General features: G+C 40.3%; 1 protein-coding gene across 3 annotated transcripts in view; it reads left to right on the plus strand.

Moving 5' to 3' along the window:
- Window positions 1-19,283, plus strand: part of AKT1 (AKT serine/threonine kinase 1) — a 416,301-nt gene that overhangs the window by 261,598 nt on the left and 135,420 nt on the right. For all 3 annotated transcript variants that reach the window (XM_069207320.1, XM_069207318.1, XM_069207319.1), the window contains exons 5-7: window positions 6,744-6,891; window positions 14,559-14,690; window positions 14,798-14,863. In XM_069207320.1, coding sequence (XP_069063421.1) covers window positions 6,744-6,891; window positions 14,559-14,690; window positions 14,798-14,863 — 346 coding nt within the window. The remainder of the gene's footprint in view (window positions 1-6,743; window positions 6,892-14,558; window positions 14,691-14,797; window positions 14,864-19,283) is intronic.

The raw sequence follows: 19,283 nt of genomic DNA on the forward strand, positions 1-19,283 counted from the left end.
CGAGTTGCAGAAGGTGTCTGAGACACCTTTCTGCATTGCAAATTGCGAGTTGCAATTTGCGAGTCGCTCGGACTCGCAAATTGCAAGTCGCAATTTGCTGTGTTCCTACATCTGGCCCTTAGTTCCCCTACCGCTAAGTCTGATCTATGTCTTACACCTGATCTATAGGTGTCTGCAAAAAAAGGGGGTCACTTGTGGGTAATTCCTACCCTATCTACCCTAGAAACCTGGTCAACATGTTTCACGCTCTAATAGTCTAAAGATCTAGTGGGACCATGGAGAATGGATAGGTGTAACCAGCTACTGTGTTCCCACCATCAATTAATATATTGTTGAGCGATCAGCACCCATGTTATCCCCAAGGGTCCAGATTTCCTGAATCTAGGAGGGTCCCTGCTTGTGTTGCAGTACCATAGTAAGTATTGTGGTATTTGTCCAATTGGTAGTGAGTACTGTTATTCTCTTAGTGAGGATTAGGATTTTTTAGGTCCTGACGAATTGGCACTAGATCTAGATGTGTTCTGGTGCTTTGTGGAGAAGTAGAGAGGATCAGGTTCATAATGTTAGGGATCCAGGTTGGGCCGTGTAGCAGGGTATCAAGAGGTTTTGCTGATATGTCTGGAATAAGCAGTAGTGTGTTACGTGTATCCATCTAAGGAAAGCTGACTAACGGGTACCAGAGAACAAAAAGAATCATCAAAAACAGAAGAAAAAAACGGAGGGAAGACATTAGTGCCGATTGTGACAGTGAAAGGAATCAGGGCAAGACAGAGAATTAAAAATCATATTACAAAGTCTGAGAACTAATAGGCCAGACCATAGAACCCTTATGAGTCAGACTTCTGAGTGCACAACTTTGCATAAAGTCTACAGTCAGACTTCTCATGCACTCCCTGCTGGGTAGATACATTTACTGTGTTTCCACAGTGGAAGAGGCTGTTAGGGGGAGAGAAGCTTGGCTCCAAGGGGAAGAGGCCAACTTGGTTTGAAATGAATGCCATTTAACCATGGGTCCGAAGGGTGGGAAGGAGAGGGTTAGTTTAGGGGAAGTGCCAGTGCTTCCTATGCAAATGCTGATTGCAAGCATTTCCTCGCATGGAGCTGTATTGTGAATACAGCACAATTTCCTTGATTTCGATACGGTGTGCTTTGCCTGTTTTTGCCGTGGTGCACCTGTCAAAAGATGTGTTCAGCACATACAGGGACAGTGTGCCGAATTACAAAGAATGTTCTTTCCCCAGGGCAGTCGCAAACTCATGCTGCCCCCAGGGCAGCGCAGTGAAGTGAAATACGAAGCAGCTGTTTCTTGTTTCACAGTGCAGGCGGCAACTCACCTGCAATTTTAAGAGGAGAAAGAGATCTCTTTGCGTTCGGGTGCAGTGAGCGATTGCACCCAACTGAATGGGGAGTTGTGTGGGGATCCCCTTTCTCCCATCCAGAGGGCTGCCTTTAGGAGGTGCACTGAAAATGTACCACCTTTTTGAGGCGCACTTCTAGTGCTCCTCCTAAAGGTATGTTTGCCTCTGGTCCCGCATCCATATTATGGCGCGGGCAAAGTGATTTCCTCATTTGCATGGGGCCACCCCCCTTGCAAATGAGGGGAACGTCCTGTTATGATAGCACTACAACATATGCACCATCAGTGTTACAGAAGGGGACACTCACGCGTCTGCGGCCTAAAATGAGTTTTTAAATAGGAATGCCACTCCCATCTGTTGTGCACAATATCTCATCTGTTGCAACACAACAGATCACAATAAGTATATGGCGTTTCCACACATTCTAACAACTTAAGCCTGCCCAACACCATTTTTAGTCCTGTGTCTGATATTGCCTCACCCTGCATGTTAGAATCCTTTTCATGCTCTCCCAGTTCTTTTTTTCAAAAACCTCCTTTTTCATATACCAATCTCCAAGATGCATCATGTCATGGACTCCTTCAACTCAAACCAGAATTCCACAGAAATAGTTGCAGTACGGTTATTAGAAATTGCAGCCCTTTGGATAGGGATACTTCGTACTCCATTTTGGTGGTGCATCTGTCCGTGTTCAGGTTTTGGGAGTGTCCAAGGAAATTGAAAAAACAAAAATGTAAAGGTAGTTGAAAATCAGAGGGATACTTATTACATTAATTATCCGTACCTCAGGCAGCAAAAGTGTTTTTTTTAACCTTTAGAGTTGCTAATAACCTGAAGATATTGTAAACTGGTAAGTGCAGTAGAGTAACTAAAGCAGGGCACTTAAAAGTTAGCAAAATAGTAATTTGAGAGTGACGTACGACCTCCATCCAAATATAATTACTTAAGCTTATTACACTGTAACAAATGCATTTGGTCCAACACGCCCTAAAAGGCACTATTTGCAACAAATTTTGCTTGAAATTTGAATCTTAAATTTCACATCCCACATGGTCAAGTGGCCCAATGGATTTGACAAAACAACTGCCACACATTCTGTGAAAGGTCCTCCAGGAGGAAATCTAAACCATCTGTAAAATTTGTAAAGTTCTGTTATGCTTGGAAATGTGTTACTGGCCCTGTAAAATCCATTCTTCACTGTGCCCTTTTTTAATAAAGAAAATAACTGCTGGTGCTACTCGTTGTTCCAGAGCAGGAAAAGGAGCTTCCACAAGTAGTCTTGACTTGTGCTGTGAAGTTAGCTTCAATACCACACTTTGAAGTTTTAGGACTCCACCCAAAAAGCTTAGGTCAGTTTATATCCCTGCATCTGCCCCCTCAAAGTATTATTCTTCGTTTCCAACCCAGGTAATCCAATTTTCACCAGATCTCATGCTATTGGCTCTTGCCCTCTACTCTCCCGACTGCTAAACATCAACATCAGGTTCCGACAGAGTCATCAACATTCACTTGTTGCGTTTTTCCACACTCCATATTTCATCCCTTTTATCGTCATGCTATTGCAAACGAGCTTTTGTATGTGTTTGCATCCGAAATATATACATTAAGGAAGATTATTGATTGGTTCAGGTGGTAGTGCATATGATAAGGTCAATTTATTATTTTACTATGACGATTTCTGTGATGTGGGTAAATATCATGTGTTTTGCAACCTTATGGATATGCTACCTATAAATGTTGTCCGGTTGAGAGAATTTTTTTCCAAAGGAAAGCACTTTTTCTTTCAGGATTTAACATACAGGAAGTTGGTCACTGCTCTGTTATATTAGAGGCTGTCACCAGAGGTAATCGCCGGAGTACAGCGTTAGGTGAACCACCTGACTTCCCCCTGGTTACGATGACAAGAGCCTTGAAAAAGCTCGGGTTGGAGTGAAACACTAGTAGGCAAGAAACAGTATTCCTAATTCATTCGATATAAGTATCGATTAGAAAATCTGAATAACCATGAAAAGTTCACATTTTGTTTTTTACAACTGTCGGTGAATTAACCAAAATTTGATATCAAAGAACTGGACATGCCAAGTCTGACATATTATCTACAGTGATCTAATAAAATTCAGAAAGACCGTCTGGCAACAATCTGATAAATTAAAGAATTTGATTAACTAATTTCTACAGCTTTAGGTGTTTGCATTTTAATTTGTTGTAATAAATATCCTCTGCATATCTTTTATCAGAGGTTTTTGTCTAGTATCTGTGAGTAGCTCCAGGGGCAGCCTAGCCATTTATAAGTCGCAAGGGGTTCAGTCCCGCTTTTGTGAAGGGCTTTTGATGTGATGTGAACTTGATCAGCGCATTGCCTCAGTGTACTGCATTGTCCTTTCTCAGAATACACTGGTTATTTGGCAGGAACTTTGTCTCTCGGTTTGAAAAAAATATTCGTACTGGCATTAAGTTTAGTTTTGAGAAGATTGTTGTGTCAGTAATCATCTGTGAGGTGAGGTCGATTGCAAACTAATGTGCTAAAATTAAAATCTAAGGCAAACACTATGACAGATCTCTATCTAGAGTGCTTAGTGGGCGAAAAACAGTGGTCTGGATTGCAGACTTGGGCCATCACCATTGTCTGAGATTAATTCAGGCACTTCTTTCGTCACCCTGTCTGTTGAAGCAGTATGTAGCCGAAGTGCAGGTTTCTTTGGGCTGGTGTATCTTTATCTGTACACAAATAGATATCTATGCAGGAGGAGCTGGACATCTGTTTTATATGGGGTAGATTTGGGTAATTACAGATCAATTTTTTTTGTGTTGCAATCTTATTATTGCACAGTTTCAACAGTTACCTATTTTTTGTGGTAATGTATGATTGGTGCTCACAGTACAGAGCTATATGTGGCATGATGGTCCAATTTCATATACTGAATAGACTGAGTGCAGGCACTAGAACAATCACTCATATCTGCTAACATTGCATCACCTCATTGACAGTGATGATGTCTCTATCCTTATGATATATGATGAGTGTTACAATTGGAAAACTCCGAGATCAGGCTAAGCCCTAGCTATCTCAGGGGTACATGGGAACTCTACTGTGACCCTGAAGAGAGCCCTAGGTAGACCCCATCTGAAAGAAGGTATCTTCTGAGGTTTGGGCAGACTGCACTATCTCTGGTCTTCCCAATATGAGCTGTGGAACTCTGCACCTTCTTTTCACATATCCTAGTCCCAGACATATGTTCCCTCACTATCAGTATCCACTATATATAAAAGAGAGCATTTTTGGCTTTGACGTTGTCCTTTGGCCATGTTGTATAGCAGCATTTCTGTGCAGTTTGACTACAAGTTACTAAAAGAAAGTGCTATGATGCAGCCAGCGCTGGCCGCATGATATCATTTTTATAATTTTATGGCATGTGGGGCAACGCTAACAATAGGTGGGTGGGAGGGGCAAGCAACACCTATAAAGGGAGGGTGGGAGGAATCAAAACAACACCGATAATGCAAGACTGGAAGGGAAGAAGCAACATGGATACCTGGAGGGTGGCACAGAAGAAGCAACCATGGCATCGGGAGGGTGGAAGGAAAGCAGCAACACAAGGTAAACAAGATAGAAGCATTAGAACACTCACACTGCTGTGCGCAGGAGGAAGGTGCATCATGTCAGGAGTGCACACCGCAATGCTCATAGGAAAAAATTATTAGAACATGCACACCAACGTGTAGGTGGAAGGTATGCCATATCAAGAGTGCACATTGTCGTGCACATTAGAAAAAACATATGCATGTCTGAAATAGAAATGTGCACCCTGTAAAGAATGCACATTGCTATGTGCATTAGAAAAAGCACACACTGGCATCAAGTAAGAAGTGCACAGAGTGTTGAGCAGCAGAAAGAACTCACTGTGATATGTAGTGTGCTGTAAATTGAGTTTGAGAAATGATCAGTAAGGTGTGTATTGGACAACCGCGAACTGCTGAGTATATTTGACATAACAGATGCTGTGGTGTGCATTATGGAACCACACTCTTTAGAGCAGTTTTCCTAGCATTTTGGCTCTGAGTTGCAGACACTTTGCATCTGGGTTGCATTGGGTTTGCATTTTTAACACAAACCTGACGGACATTGTTGAAGTGGGGGCCGAAAAGCACTTGCTGCAGTGCACAATTCAGAAGCACACACTGTGATGTATAATTTGAAAGCACATTGATGTACAATTAAAATACACTCACTGTTAAGTAATAAAATATATATATATATATACATACACTATGAGGTATAGGGCTTTACCACACAATGTGCGGTGCAGTGCTTTAGAACACAATGCACACTGATGTACAGTGACAATGGGAATGTAGGAGGGAAGAAGAAAGGACACTGGGAGGTGGAGGTAGAAATTAGCAACACGGATAAAAGAATAAAGAAAATAGTACCTCAATCACAGCACAAGGCATGTAAGGACAACGAAATGAAAACAAATCAATACGTACATGGTCCATGCACCTAATGCAAGAAGAGGAAGTCAAATTGACATGCTCCTTTGAATTAGGAGGCAGCAAATACGAGTGATAATGAGCCAAAGAATGGTAAGCAATGGTCAGGCTTCATGTCCCTTTTAGTAAACAGAATGTTGTGCATGCGCTGTCTGACGAGTCCTAAAAACCACCATCTCCGGCATACAGAGGAACGTAGAGACCCATAAGGTCTCCCTTCTGGAAATTTAGAGATACGAAAAGGAAAATTCCAAAAGACAGGCCTTCTCGAGCTACACCATTAGGAGCTTGAATATTATCCTTCCACATGTCAGACTCACTCTTTTTCTTGTCTGTTTCACAAAGGAGCCAAAAAGTCAGTCCTTCAATGTACACCTTAGCCTCTTTCAGTAAGGAAACACTTAACAGCTGGTGGCCATGGTCCCAGCATTGTTGATGACAAATCCACAGTTATTTACATGATGTTGAATTAAAGCCCACCAAATTCTATTTACAGTTCTCTGTTGTTTCCGAGTTAGTTTGCCACTATATAAGTTCCAACAAAGACACACATTAATAAAAATATTCACATTTACATATATAATGATCATGCAATTCCTTTAAAATATATTACAAAATATAATTTATACAGTTTGTTACTTGAGCTGAATAATTGTCAGTCCTGTCATACAAGCATGTGCCCATCATTATCATTTTGCTTCTTTCCAATGTATGTGGTACTTCTGTGGCTCTCTCTTAACCATAGGTGACAATTTTATTATAGTAAATTCTGAACGTATGTAAATATTTCATGATATATTTGGGGCATTCTCAAAATAAACTATCAACTAAAACCTTCGACCAATGTTTTTAATGCTTATAATTAAGTGAATTATTTTTGTTGTTCTGTTGCAGGGAAGAATGGACACAAGTCATCCAGACTGTAGCAGATAGCCTTAAGAAACAGGAAGAGGAAATGATGGAGTATAGATCAAACTCTCCGAGCGATAACTCTGGAGCAGAAGAAATGGAAATTGCTCTCACTAAACCAAAACACAAAGTGGTGAGTCTTCCATAAGTGCACTCGCTTCTCTGAATAAGGGATATGGAAATCAAAGGAAATTTACAGTCTGAGTACAAATGCTTTAGTTTTAGTTTGCATAGATTATCATAAACTAGCATTTAAAAGTAAAACATCAAACAAGAAGCTATGCACATTAATAAAGAACACAATCTTGGCACTGATCGTGTTATTAGAGTTCCTTTGAATATGAGAGATCTAAATTGTGGTAACTTTATGAGGCATTGAGGGCTTACAAACGAAGTCATTTTTGATCACCACTTCCACCCACGGTTGACACCCAAAATAAAAAGTTATTTCTTTCAGCCATGCATTTCCATACATAACCACCAGATTTTGGGGTTATGAATAGCACCTGTATCTAGAACCGTCCTAAGCACTATTTATTTTTTAATAGATAAGGTAGTGCTTTTTGCTGGTATTCAATCTGAAGAATTAATGGTGAACCGGGAGCCCTGCTTATCCTTTTAGGATTATGTTGTTGTTCTCTGAATCTAGTCATGCATACAATTTAATATCAAGTAACATTTGAAAATTAAATGTAAAGTATGTTAGGCTTCACAATAAGAACGGACAAGAATTAAAGTCAAAACCATGAACGTTCAAATCATTGGAGAAAGCAAAAATCATCTGTTGAAGTCAATCAGTTAGTCATTTGATATATAAAAGCTTGAAGCTAAGGACAGAATGCAATATAGGAAATAGCAGACAAAATATAATGCAGCTCAGTAAATATTTCAGAAATCAGACAGAGTGTCGCCCTTTAAAGATCAGTGGAGAGTGATCCAACACCCTGTTGGCACGGCTCATTTTCTAAGGTGGAATACAATACGGTTTATATATTTGGTGTGAATGTGCAAGGGACTAAAAAACATACCCATTAATGTTAAAAAAGGAATGATCCAGTTCAAAATCACATTGGGCAGCACCTTCCCCCAGATTCCTATAGTGTGGTCCGCATCCCCGGTACTCCTGCGACACCTTATGGTTCTACAAATTCTGGTACAAGTCAAAGTTAAGTTCTCATGAGAATCGCATTGGGATTCCAGTAGGTGAGACCATGGGAAAGCATTTGCTGTGCTAATGCAGCATGATAATGAAGCTTGAGAACGAATCAAGTAGTACATGAGAGATTGACATTGTGTTGAAAATATTATATACAAAACATATTTAATACTCTGGTTGCACAGTGCGGAAAGTACAGAAAGATGATTGCGTGCAAGAATAAGATTGCAATAGGTGGCAGCGATTCTTGATACAGAGGCCTATATTATCCAATGCTAAAATAAACACAACTTCTCAGCAGAGTATCTCAAATTCATTATGTGTTAAATTCATGGTGTTAATTAAAATGCTAGAATGGTAAGCAATAGTTCATTAAAACCGCTGTACCACAGATAAGCAATTAGTTTCTTGCTTCTCAGAGTCCTTGCAGCGGAGGCTCTGTATTATTATCATAGAAAATCCAGGACTTCAATGTTAACTGTTAGTTTATTCCAATCCTTTAATTCTCCTGGCCAGCATTGGCACACGGTATGGTTAAGTTACGGAAATTCTTTACTGCTAGATCAGGCCCTTTGGTTCTAGAGCACATTCTTAACAATGGTGTGAGCTGCACTGTGTTCTGTAATCATCACTTGCATGTACGATCCTGACAATGCAAGGACTTTTAGGACCAAAAATAATGACAATGTAAACCACTTTCTTCAGATTAGGTCTAATCCAAAACACCAGTTTAGAAGGAAATGGCAAAGCAGGGCAAAATATGTATTTTTTCATGCAGTTACAATTTGCTGCTGCAAAACACAGCTATGCTGTAGTTGCAACTTGCTCATGAGTCCTGTGGTATGAGCTTCCATCTTACCACCAAGAACAATCTGACGTTAAATTTGGAATGCACACTGTTTCAACAAGCTTTCCTCACTAAGACTTCAGTAGACCTGCCCAGAGACGGACATCTGGGCAGAGTGCACTTGTTCCTGGTCAACTGGGCAGTTGCAGGAAAGGCCTGTTGTATCTTGTATATTCCTGTAACTTGAACAGGAGGTCAGCCGTATAGCTGTTGGAGTCCGCCTTTTTGCCCTGAGTACAAGAGAAAGCAGATCCAGTCCTTCAGGTCTCCTCTCAGGTCACAGACAATACGTTCTGTTCTTCCACAGGTTCAGAAATTTTTCTAATGTGGGTGCCTAGAGATTCTACATTTATGCCTGGCAATAGCTAGTGGGTGAGAATTACTCCTGGATGCTCCCTAGTCAATAGGGTGAAAGTTCCCATGTCCAACACTACCCGCTTTGGGCATTTTCAAAATGTCAAAAGTCTTTAGCTCGCTAAACATTGGCTCTGAGGGCTATGGTTGTGTGTGTGGGGGGGTGTACTATGGAAATCCTAATGTCCTCCCACATCTAACACTAAAATTCAATTTGAGGCAGCCACTGTACCCACAATGAACCCAGAGATGGAAGACTTGTAGGATAAAATCAGTATCTTCAACAACCAGATAGTGGATACACAAGAATTGTCTTGACATACTGATTTCTTCATTTCAGTGCACCCCAAATATTATATGTGGCTCAACTGACTTTATCAAGTTGGATATAGCACTGTCCTATCAAAAGAAGGCAACAAGCCCAACCCTGCATATTCTGCCAAGCTCAGAGGACTAATCTCTGCCCATTTAGGTAGACCCATTGCATATGCCTGGGAGGCATTTCACACCTGTTAAAGGATACTAACTGGCTAAGATCTGGCAGATGATAATGCTAATTAGCCTTCTGAAAGTTCAGGCAAGCAAAGGGAAACTTTCTAAATGTTGCTTTTCCTTATTATATAAAATTCAACTTTGATTGAATTGGATTTTTAATTATTATAAAAAAATAGTTGTTGTTATATTTTTTCGTGCAAGTCTCATTCTTGAGATAGTGTTAGAATTTTAAGCTGTAATGTGTTTTTCAACATAGGCCAGCTAGGCCTCCCACAGTTAAAAATAACTTTCGGGTGCTAGTCACTGTAGGGACAGGTTAACATCAGATTTGTACTTTTTCTACTTGTAATACCATGCATCCTGTCTTGTAGGCTACGAGGCCTATATAGGGATGACTTAATATTAAATAAGGATCTTTCGAAAAACTTTATTTTGAAAAATGAGTTGCATTTTTTTACACTGCTGCTAGGTTCAGGCTACAGTTGTAAGCTTGAAGCCAGGTTTGCATGATCAATGTAGCAGATGCCACAATAGGTGCTACAGTCCATTAGTGACATTTAACTTCTATGGTATGGGTACACTTTGTTCCATATACTCTGTATTTGTAAGGAAGTTAAATATGCCAATTAGGAGTATGCCAATGTTATCATGTTTAAAAGAGGCACACACGCACTTTACTGCTGGTTAACTAGGGTAAAGTGCATGGAGTTTTAGAGTTTTAGTGCCAGCAGAAATGGGGTCCAGAAAAGAAAACAAAAAATCTTGGGGACCATGCAGTAAAGATGGATTGACTACATGGCTGTATTTAGTTAGTGGTATGGGTGTTCTGCTTTTCACTAATGACCGAGCTGACAAAAATCTCTGGAATGCATTTCTTAATCCAAAGAAGACATTAATTATTTCACTATGCAAGGTTCCTAAAAAGAGATTAGCATGTTGAAAGCACACGTTTAAAAATAGTCACAGCAATGAAAGGAAACATACCAAAATGATTCTCCACTGCAATATACACAGCAAATATATGTATCTTTATTATAATGCAAAGCAAATAATGAATTAAAAATGCATCACCGTAGGGCTGTCAGGTGCTTCATCTTTCTCATTCCAGCAAGCCGATGACCCCGTTCGACTGAGAGAAAGAGAGGTCTTTGCCCTCACGGGAACTCTATAACAGCCATTCGACGTCTGAATCCTGATTGAGGCCACTCCAACCCTCACTGTCGCACTGGGTCTTTTTATATCTTAAAAACCCAAAGGAGCTTTGTGGAAAAAACCCTCATTTTGCAATACAAACATGCTGGCTAGTTTAGGTATGCTTTGAAAATAACACATTAGGGTTTGGCCACAATCCCAAGATGTAAAGTTAAAATAAGGCTGTTCCATGCTTTCTAAGTACATCCTTATCAAACAAAGCCCTTGGTGAGAAAAAGCATGAAAACAAGACAGAATGCACAGTTTACAATGTGGAAAATTACGGGCAGCCTTTAACATGGCAGTGTCTAATGCTACGATAAAGTCAATAGACAGAATGAATCTAAGGCTAAACTGAATACAAAATGTAGTTTGTAACTGATAAACACTGGACAGCTAATCCAGTTGTAAAGTGGTGCAAAACAAAGGCAGTGGTCAAAAAACATATTTCACTACAATGAGGTACTTTAAAATGTCAATGTGCTTTGAAAACAGTACAATGCCATCCTACTCTCGTGTTTGAGATTACATGTGTTTGGGCAGTATACACAGATGTATTTTTGTTTATCCTATAAGTGCAAGTATTATGTTGAAGACAAAACAGGTGTTAAACTTTAATGTGTTGTATGTGTGAGATTAGGTTGCGTAGTTATGTCCATGATTTTCAAATATGCTGTGATGGATGCTTGTTGTACTATACTGCATCAGGTTACAAATGGTCGCAGAACTGCTGTGTTGCGAATATTCTGTATTCTCTCTGTGTTTGTTATAAAAAAAATTGCTTTTGTCTGGAGTCTTACTGGATAATCGCTACAGTTACAGGTATATGTCCAGGATTTCTTATGTAGAGTTGCATAGTGTGTGATTTGAACCACTGCACATCTGGCATCGCAGAACCAAGCCTGAACATTCATAGTTTTGATTTGATGTTATGGGTCTGGATTATGGTTTATGGGTAAATGCTGTGGTATATGTTCTTAAGCACATTCACCCGCTGCCATGCTTCTGTAAATACTGAACTACTCGGGCCTTATCTGTGGCACTTTTTCAGAATACCCACTGAAAATATGAACAATTTCATTTTTAGTGTTATTGTATATTACTGTCCTAATTGGATGGATTGCTGTGCCTAGTTACTCAATGATGCGGACGTAGGGAAACAGACTATCACACCACACACACAACATCTCTACTCAATCAGGCCTTCTCGATGAAGAGCCAGAAAGGGGGTATTAGGATTTTGAAGAAAGCAGATGACATGTCTTGGCATCTTAGTGGTATCGTGACTGGTGAGACAGTACATCACTGAGAACTAGAGATTAAACACCCCCATTAATGTTCATCCACAGGTGGGGTGGGCAATAAATCACATGGAACAATGTGATGTAATTGGGGTGCTGTCCAAGCTCAGGCACTTTTTTTTTTTTTTAAAGCCCTGAATGAACGGTGAAGACGTTTACATTATGTTACCGTATTTGAAACAAACAGTCATGCACTTTGCGCGAAATTGCTTCAGGCGAGATTTTATCTGCGGCCTCTCTTTATAGAACACAAGACTAGACGCTGCAGGGAGGCTCTGTCTTATGTTATGGACAGATTCAAAGACGATCTTCTCGCCTGCAACTTCCTTTATATATGTAGCATGGAAAGCCACAAGACTTCGGCCTTAGAATGAATGACCAAAGACATAAACAAAAGCTATTGCCATTGTTCTTTTACGAACTGAGATTAATTGCATTTTGTATTTGTGTTTTATATTGTTTGGCTCTGTTGTTGTTCATTAAGGGAGATGGCAGTTGTAAGATCCTAGTTGGACCTTCCTACTTGTGATGCCAGAAGGCTGCGCTTTGTTGCCTTAATTAGGAAAACATTACATTCTGTTTTTGTGATCTGTATCTTGAAGCGTCAAAGGACCTGTTAATTTGCTCCAAAGAGTTTTAGTGCTGACCGACTTTGGGGAATGTTTTCCCATTTTTCATGTATTCTCCTCCAGGTCCTTTGTATATTTAGGTAGCTAGCCACTGTGAAGTCAGTGGGTAGGAGTCAAATTTGAAAATAGCACATTTCTAAATACAAACAGCATCTCCGTTTCGGCAGAATGATGTGGCCTTCAATTTGTATACAGTTGAAAAATAATACATTTTATAAATGTATTAGTAAGGCAACGGAACTAACTCAATTTCATATATTTACTGAAAGAGGGAAGGTCACAATTGAAGCTCTTTGGTGCACAGTCTGTAAAGGACAAAACATGATTACATGCTCTTCTGTTCTCCAGCTCATGAGCATTTTAAAGGTTCAATTCGAAAACATGGCTAGGCCTACTTTGGCCAACCTAACAACTTAGTCAATCTAAAATAGCATACGTATCACATTTGTGTTTCTTTAAAGGAAGTTTATAAAGCAGTATTATTAATTTGTGGAATCCGCTTCCACCTATTGCAATGGTCGACCACTACTTTTAAGTTCATTAGAAGGTGCCAGTCTTCTCTATTGATATGCAAAAGAAAGAAGGCGGTCAGCTTGCTGACATGCAGAAGAGAAAACAACAACGTCAGTTACACACACACATATGTGTGTGTCTGTGTGTGTGTATATATATATATATATATATATATATATATACACACACGTTGCATTAGACTAGTTGCTTGTTGTCTACGAATTACGAATCAGAGTCCACATAAGACAAATTAGGTAATTCACTTTTATTTTTTACTAATATTTAATCACCAGTTAGTTTTTTAAGTACAGAATCAATGTTCTAGTTGTCTGGGTAGCAAGTGCTAAAATTCCTATAAGGAGGCGCAAGGGGGAGATAAACATTACGAAAGCTGATGAAGTGAAAATAAATTGTGTGGTGAACTATGTATGTTCAGGTTCAGTTGTTGTGTTTATGTATTTTTGTAAAGGCTGGATTAGTGAATGTTTGACGTGCTCACTTGTTAGCAAACATAGCTTTTATATTCTCTGTAGGATACTTGTATAGGATTAATTGTGCCAAAATAATGATTTTTTGAAGGGTCAGTATCCAGGTGTTGTCACCTGCCACCTTTGAGTGTTTTCCTGATCTTAATAACTTTGTATAATGAATTTAGGAAACTGTTTGAGTTCTTAAGCATCCCCTAGTATAATGCAGACACTATTACAAAATCAAAGGAAAATTATGTTTTTTCGGCATAGAAACAGCAGAGGAAAACATTTTGCCAAATCATTTCAATTTTTTTTTCTAGAAGGAGATGAGAACTCTGGACAGAAGATGGAGAAGCTCCACCTTACGCACCCTTAGCTTTATTTCTGAGCTCTCCGTAATCTGCCCCTCGCTAGCAATGTAAAATAATTGTGACCAAAATATTTATATACATTACACATATTTAAAAATCACATCTTACTGTGATTACATGATATTTACACATAGTTGATAGTAATTCTGATTCAAGGAGATGTGTTCTTTAACAGCTCTGTTTGCATAGACTCCATGGACTTCTTAAAATACTGAAGCCTTGGAGAGTATATTTTGTGAGCTCTATGTACAGAGCTTTGGGTTCGTTTCTAATATAATTTGCTTGACATTGAAACAAAGTATTACACGTAATTTGTATTGTTTCGATTTTAAGGAACATATCTGTATGTATCACACAGATGAACTGAACCAAACTAAATTCATCTAAACAAAAACATATGATTTTGTGTTGAAAATACATTTAACTTCATATGGCTTTGTAATGAAAATACATTTTACTTTCCCTGTTTGCAGACTATGAACGAGTTTGAATATCTGAAACTTTTAGGAAAAGGCACTTTTGGAAAGGTCATTTTAGTGAAGGAAAAAGCAACGGGACGCTATTACGCAATGAAAATTTTAAAGAAAGAAGTTATTGTTGCAAAGGTAGGTGTGACATCTATTGACTGTGTCCTTTTACAATAAATTTGTCCGTCCTTTTCCACATTTTAATTTGACGATTTTATTCTTGAAATCTGTTTCTTTTTTTTTAGGATGAAGTAGCACATACACTCACTGAAAACCGTGTTTTACAGAATTCTAGGCATCCATTCTTAACAGTAAGTTCACTATCTTGTTATCTTCTTTGCTAGGTAAAATATTGTGTGCCACTACTTGTATTTCTATACCTCAATCACAAGAGCAGAGGTCTTCAAACCTTTTGCTCTGAGACTCCCCCAACCCCCACTACCCCTACCTCCCCAAGCAAAACATTTGAAGTTTCCTCCTCCTCCATAGCGTTATGGCAAGGACTTCAGGTGTGGTAGTGTTGATCGCAGGGGACAGGGATCACAAGATTATTTCAGGGGTGCTTTTCTGTTGCTCGGAATCCACACTAAATATGAGGCTTATAAAAGAGCAACAGAATCAAACAAAACAGAATTGACCAAAAACATTACTCCCCATAATTGGAATGTGTGGGCCGAAGTGCAACTCCACCTCCTTCAGTAATGATGGCTGTAACCCCAAGAAGCAGGCTATCTCCACGTCTTCTTTCACTCATTCCTCACCATGCTTGACCATCACTTCAATCTTGAAACAAGCTCTTTCTCTTTTTGAAAAAATCAAAATGAGCTACTACATGTTGCCCCCTTTTTTATGCCAAACATGCCATCTGCCCTATTGCTAGTAAGTAAATGAGCCCCAGTGCCCATTTTTTATAGAAAAGCATTCATATTTGTGATGCAGTGGGCCCCGCGGTTAATTGTTCCTGCTTCACTAATGATAGCTACTGCCTTGTGACGCAGACTTTTGGTTCTGCGCATTGTTAAAAACATGTGCTCCTGTCTCACTTCATTACTCTCCCTCGCATCTTTAATCACCCCTCTCATGTCTCTGATGCGCAAATCATGGTGTCTCCTCTGCTTCATTTTTCCCCTCTCTTGGGTCATTGCTCCGAGGCTGAAAGAAATATTTGCACATCGACTATGTTCTGGGACTCTAATGCAGCTGCAGCACCGATGATACATACAGCTCTGCAAAGGAGGCTATCTACTCTGCTCATCTCTTCTAGGCCACGTGCCCAAAGCAGGCTTTCTGCTGGTTTGTCTTTAAAAAAAAAACGCTTAACAGGAAAACCCCGCATGTAGACCTCCACCCCCTGTTGCTTGGGCCCTGTTCTGTCCACAGCAGCGGTGACCTGGGCCGTAAAGCTAGCAAGAAAAATGCACCTGCATGTTCTTTTTCATAGTAAGACCACCATAACTGGGGTCCAGTGGCCACTCACGGAGGATAGGAGGAAGAGGGCCTCCTGTGTTATGAAGCAAAGAGAGCGAGATGAATAGGAAACAAAAAAATAAACCTGCCTTCTCAAAACAGTGCTGGCTACCTAAAAGAAATGTAAATGTGTCGAATTGGTTAGTCACCAAATATAATATTTGGAGCCAGTAACGTTTTTAATTAACGGAGGCACTTAAAGCTTCAAGGTGACAAATATTTATTCTTTTTGAGAGGTAATACATATGCCCATTAAAAGAAGTGCTTAGTGGACACACATAAAAATAGTTGCACTAGATTTAGTCAGAATGCTTATTACTAAAATGTATAAATTTAAAGCACTTGTTTTAGCTTAAGCACTACTTGGCAGCTGCCTGTTTTATTCTATGTAAGACAACTTTAAAAATAATGACATTCACAGTGCTTTCTGTCACAGACTGGGACCTCATAGAACTATAAATCAACTCAGTATTCCTCACTGTACCAATTGCGATTTAATTATGTGACTCTTGTCACAGACACACTCATCTGCAGTGATTGCATTAGCCAGCCGAGGGTTTCAAACGATAAGAGTATATTTCCCTTTCATTAGTTAAACTTGCATTTATTTTTAATTTGAGGTGTGTGCGTTTTTATTTAGATGCAGTTACCTAGAGATGAAAAAATACAATAAAATGCAGGAAATGTTCTTCTTTTTAGCCATGTCTTTGCCTCCATTTCCACACTCACTGCCCCTGCCCCATGCCACTCAGTAGTACAATTCACACACTATTTTTATGCACTTTAACTGCTGCATTTAGTGAAATCATCCTGGAAACGTGCTGTTAGAAATGGGGTCTTTGGTTGGCAGTCAAGTTACCCCCATGTCGAAGCAAGGACCTCACGCTAGTCAGGGCAAAGGAGAAGCAAACCTGATTAAACCCCCCCTCACTCCCTTGGTAGCTTGGCATGAACAGGCAGGCTTATCCCAGAATGAATGTGTAAAGTATTTGTTCCAACACAAACAGTAATACAGTGAAAACACTACAAAAAGGACACCACACCAGTTTAGAAAAATAGGCAACATATATCTAAATCAAACAAGACCAAAACAACAAAAATCCAACATACACAAGTCAAACTAGGAATTTTCAAAAGAATAAGAGTCTTACTCTATAGAAAACAATGGAATTTATTTTTGGACAAAGGTTCTGGTTAGCGTAAAAAATAAAGCTGCACGGGCAGTGTGCATCGGAAAAGGCAGCGATGCGTCGATTCCTTCCTCGCAAGGGAGGCCGTGCGTCATTTCTTCTCTGTCGATTTCTGAATGGGGCACCTCAGATCCACGGAGGGTCGGGATGACTTTGACGCCGAGGGACAATGTGTGGGAAATCCAGTCACAGTGTTAGAAAAACCGTGCTGCCTGGGGTTTGCGTCGTTATCAGCAGCCGCAATCGGGTGTTGCATGTCGTTTCTTCAGCCGCGAGGCGTCAATCTCCCAACCGCAATGCAGGTAGAGCATCAATTTTACCTGCAAAGCCGTCGGTGCGTCGGTTATCAGTCGCGTTTCAGATGGTGCGTCAAAATTTTCCCTGCACAGTGTTCTGTGTGTGGATTTCAGCTCTTGTTCTGCCAACTTCACCTTTCAAGGGCTCAGGGACTGAATAGGGTACTACTTGGCAGGGCAGGAGTCTCAGCAGAAAGTCCAGGTGCTGACAAAGGAAGTCTTTGATAGCCCTGAGACTTCAGAACAGGAGACAAGCTCAGTTCAAGCCCTCGGACATTCTCCTCAAGCAGGAATGCACAACAAAGTCCATTGTTTGTCCCCTTTCACAGGCAGAAGCAGCAACTGCGGGAAAGCCCAACAAAGCACAGTCACAGTAACAGGCAGCGGCAGCACTTCTCAGCTATTTAGCTCTTCTCCTTGGCAGAGGTTCCTCTTGAATCCAGAAGTGATCTAAAAGTCTGGGGTTTTGGGTTCAATTCTTATACCCCTTTCTGCCTTCAACTTCAAAGGAAAATATCTGTTGTTTACCAGATCCTGCCTTGCCCAGGCCAGGCCCCAAACACACACCAGGGGGTTGGAGACTGCATTGAGAGAGGGCAGACACAGCCCATTCAGGTGTAAGTGACCACTCCTCCCTCCACTCCAGCCCAGATGGCTCATCAGATTATGCAGGCTACACCCCAGCTCCCTTTGTGTCACTGTCTAGAGGAGATTCGCAAACAGCCCAACTGTCAAACTGACCCAGACAGGGAATCCACAAACAGGCAGAGTCACAGAATGGTTAAAGCAAGAAAATGTCTACTTTCTAAAAGTGGCATTTTCAAACTAACACTCTGAAAACCAACTTCACTAACAGATGTATTTTTAAATTGTGAGTTCAGAGACCTCAAACCCCACATTTCTCTCTGCTCTCAAAGGGAATTTGCACTTTAAAGATATTTAAAGGCAGCCCCCATGTTAACCTATTAGAGAGATAGGCCCTGCAACAGTGAAAGACAAATCTAGCAGTATTTCACTGTTAAGACAAGTAAAACCACACAAGTACATGTCCTATCTTTAACATACACTGCACCCTGCCCTTGGGGCGACCTAAGGCCTACCTTAGGGGTGACTTACATGTATAAAAAGGGAAGGTTTAGGCGAGGCAAGTGGGTACACTTGCCAAGCCGAATTGGCAGTTTAAAACTGCACACACAGACATTACAGTTGTAGGTCTGAACTGTTGTTTACAGGGCTACTAATGTGGGTGGCACAACCAGTGCTGCAGATCCACTAGTAGCATTTGATTTACAGGCCCAGGACACCTCTAAGGCACTCTACTAGGTACTTATTTAGTAAATCAAAAGTCAATCATGAAAAACCCAGTCATCAATACAATTTTACACATGTGCACTTGCACTTTAGCACTATTAAAGTGCCCAGAGTATCAAACACAGCAAAATCAGAGTCCAGCACACAGACAAAACATGGGAAGCAGAGGCAAAAAAGACAGGGGAGACCACACCATGGATGCCAGGTCTATCATGTGCCTGTTGCGCTTCCAGGCTATCTTCATTTATAACTAATTACAGATTAATTTGCGGGCTCCTGCCCCCTCCCCCCACCCAGGTACACATCCACAGACCCACAGAGCGGTGTGCCACACAGTTTGAAGATGTCTGCCTTAGAGCCATAAGAACCTGGGAGTATAATTATAGAAAAACTGTAGTTCTCATTGGTATCATATGGTCAAAACATCTGAATAATAGAAAATAATACTGTTGCAATTCATGTTATAA

The sequence above is a fragment of the Pleurodeles waltl genome, chromosome 9 (assembly GCF_031143425.1).
Source record: "Pleurodeles waltl isolate 20211129_DDA chromosome 9, aPleWal1.hap1.20221129, whole genome shotgun sequence".
Taxonomy (NCBI): Eukaryota; Metazoa; Chordata; class Amphibia; order Caudata; family Salamandridae; genus Pleurodeles; species Pleurodeles waltl.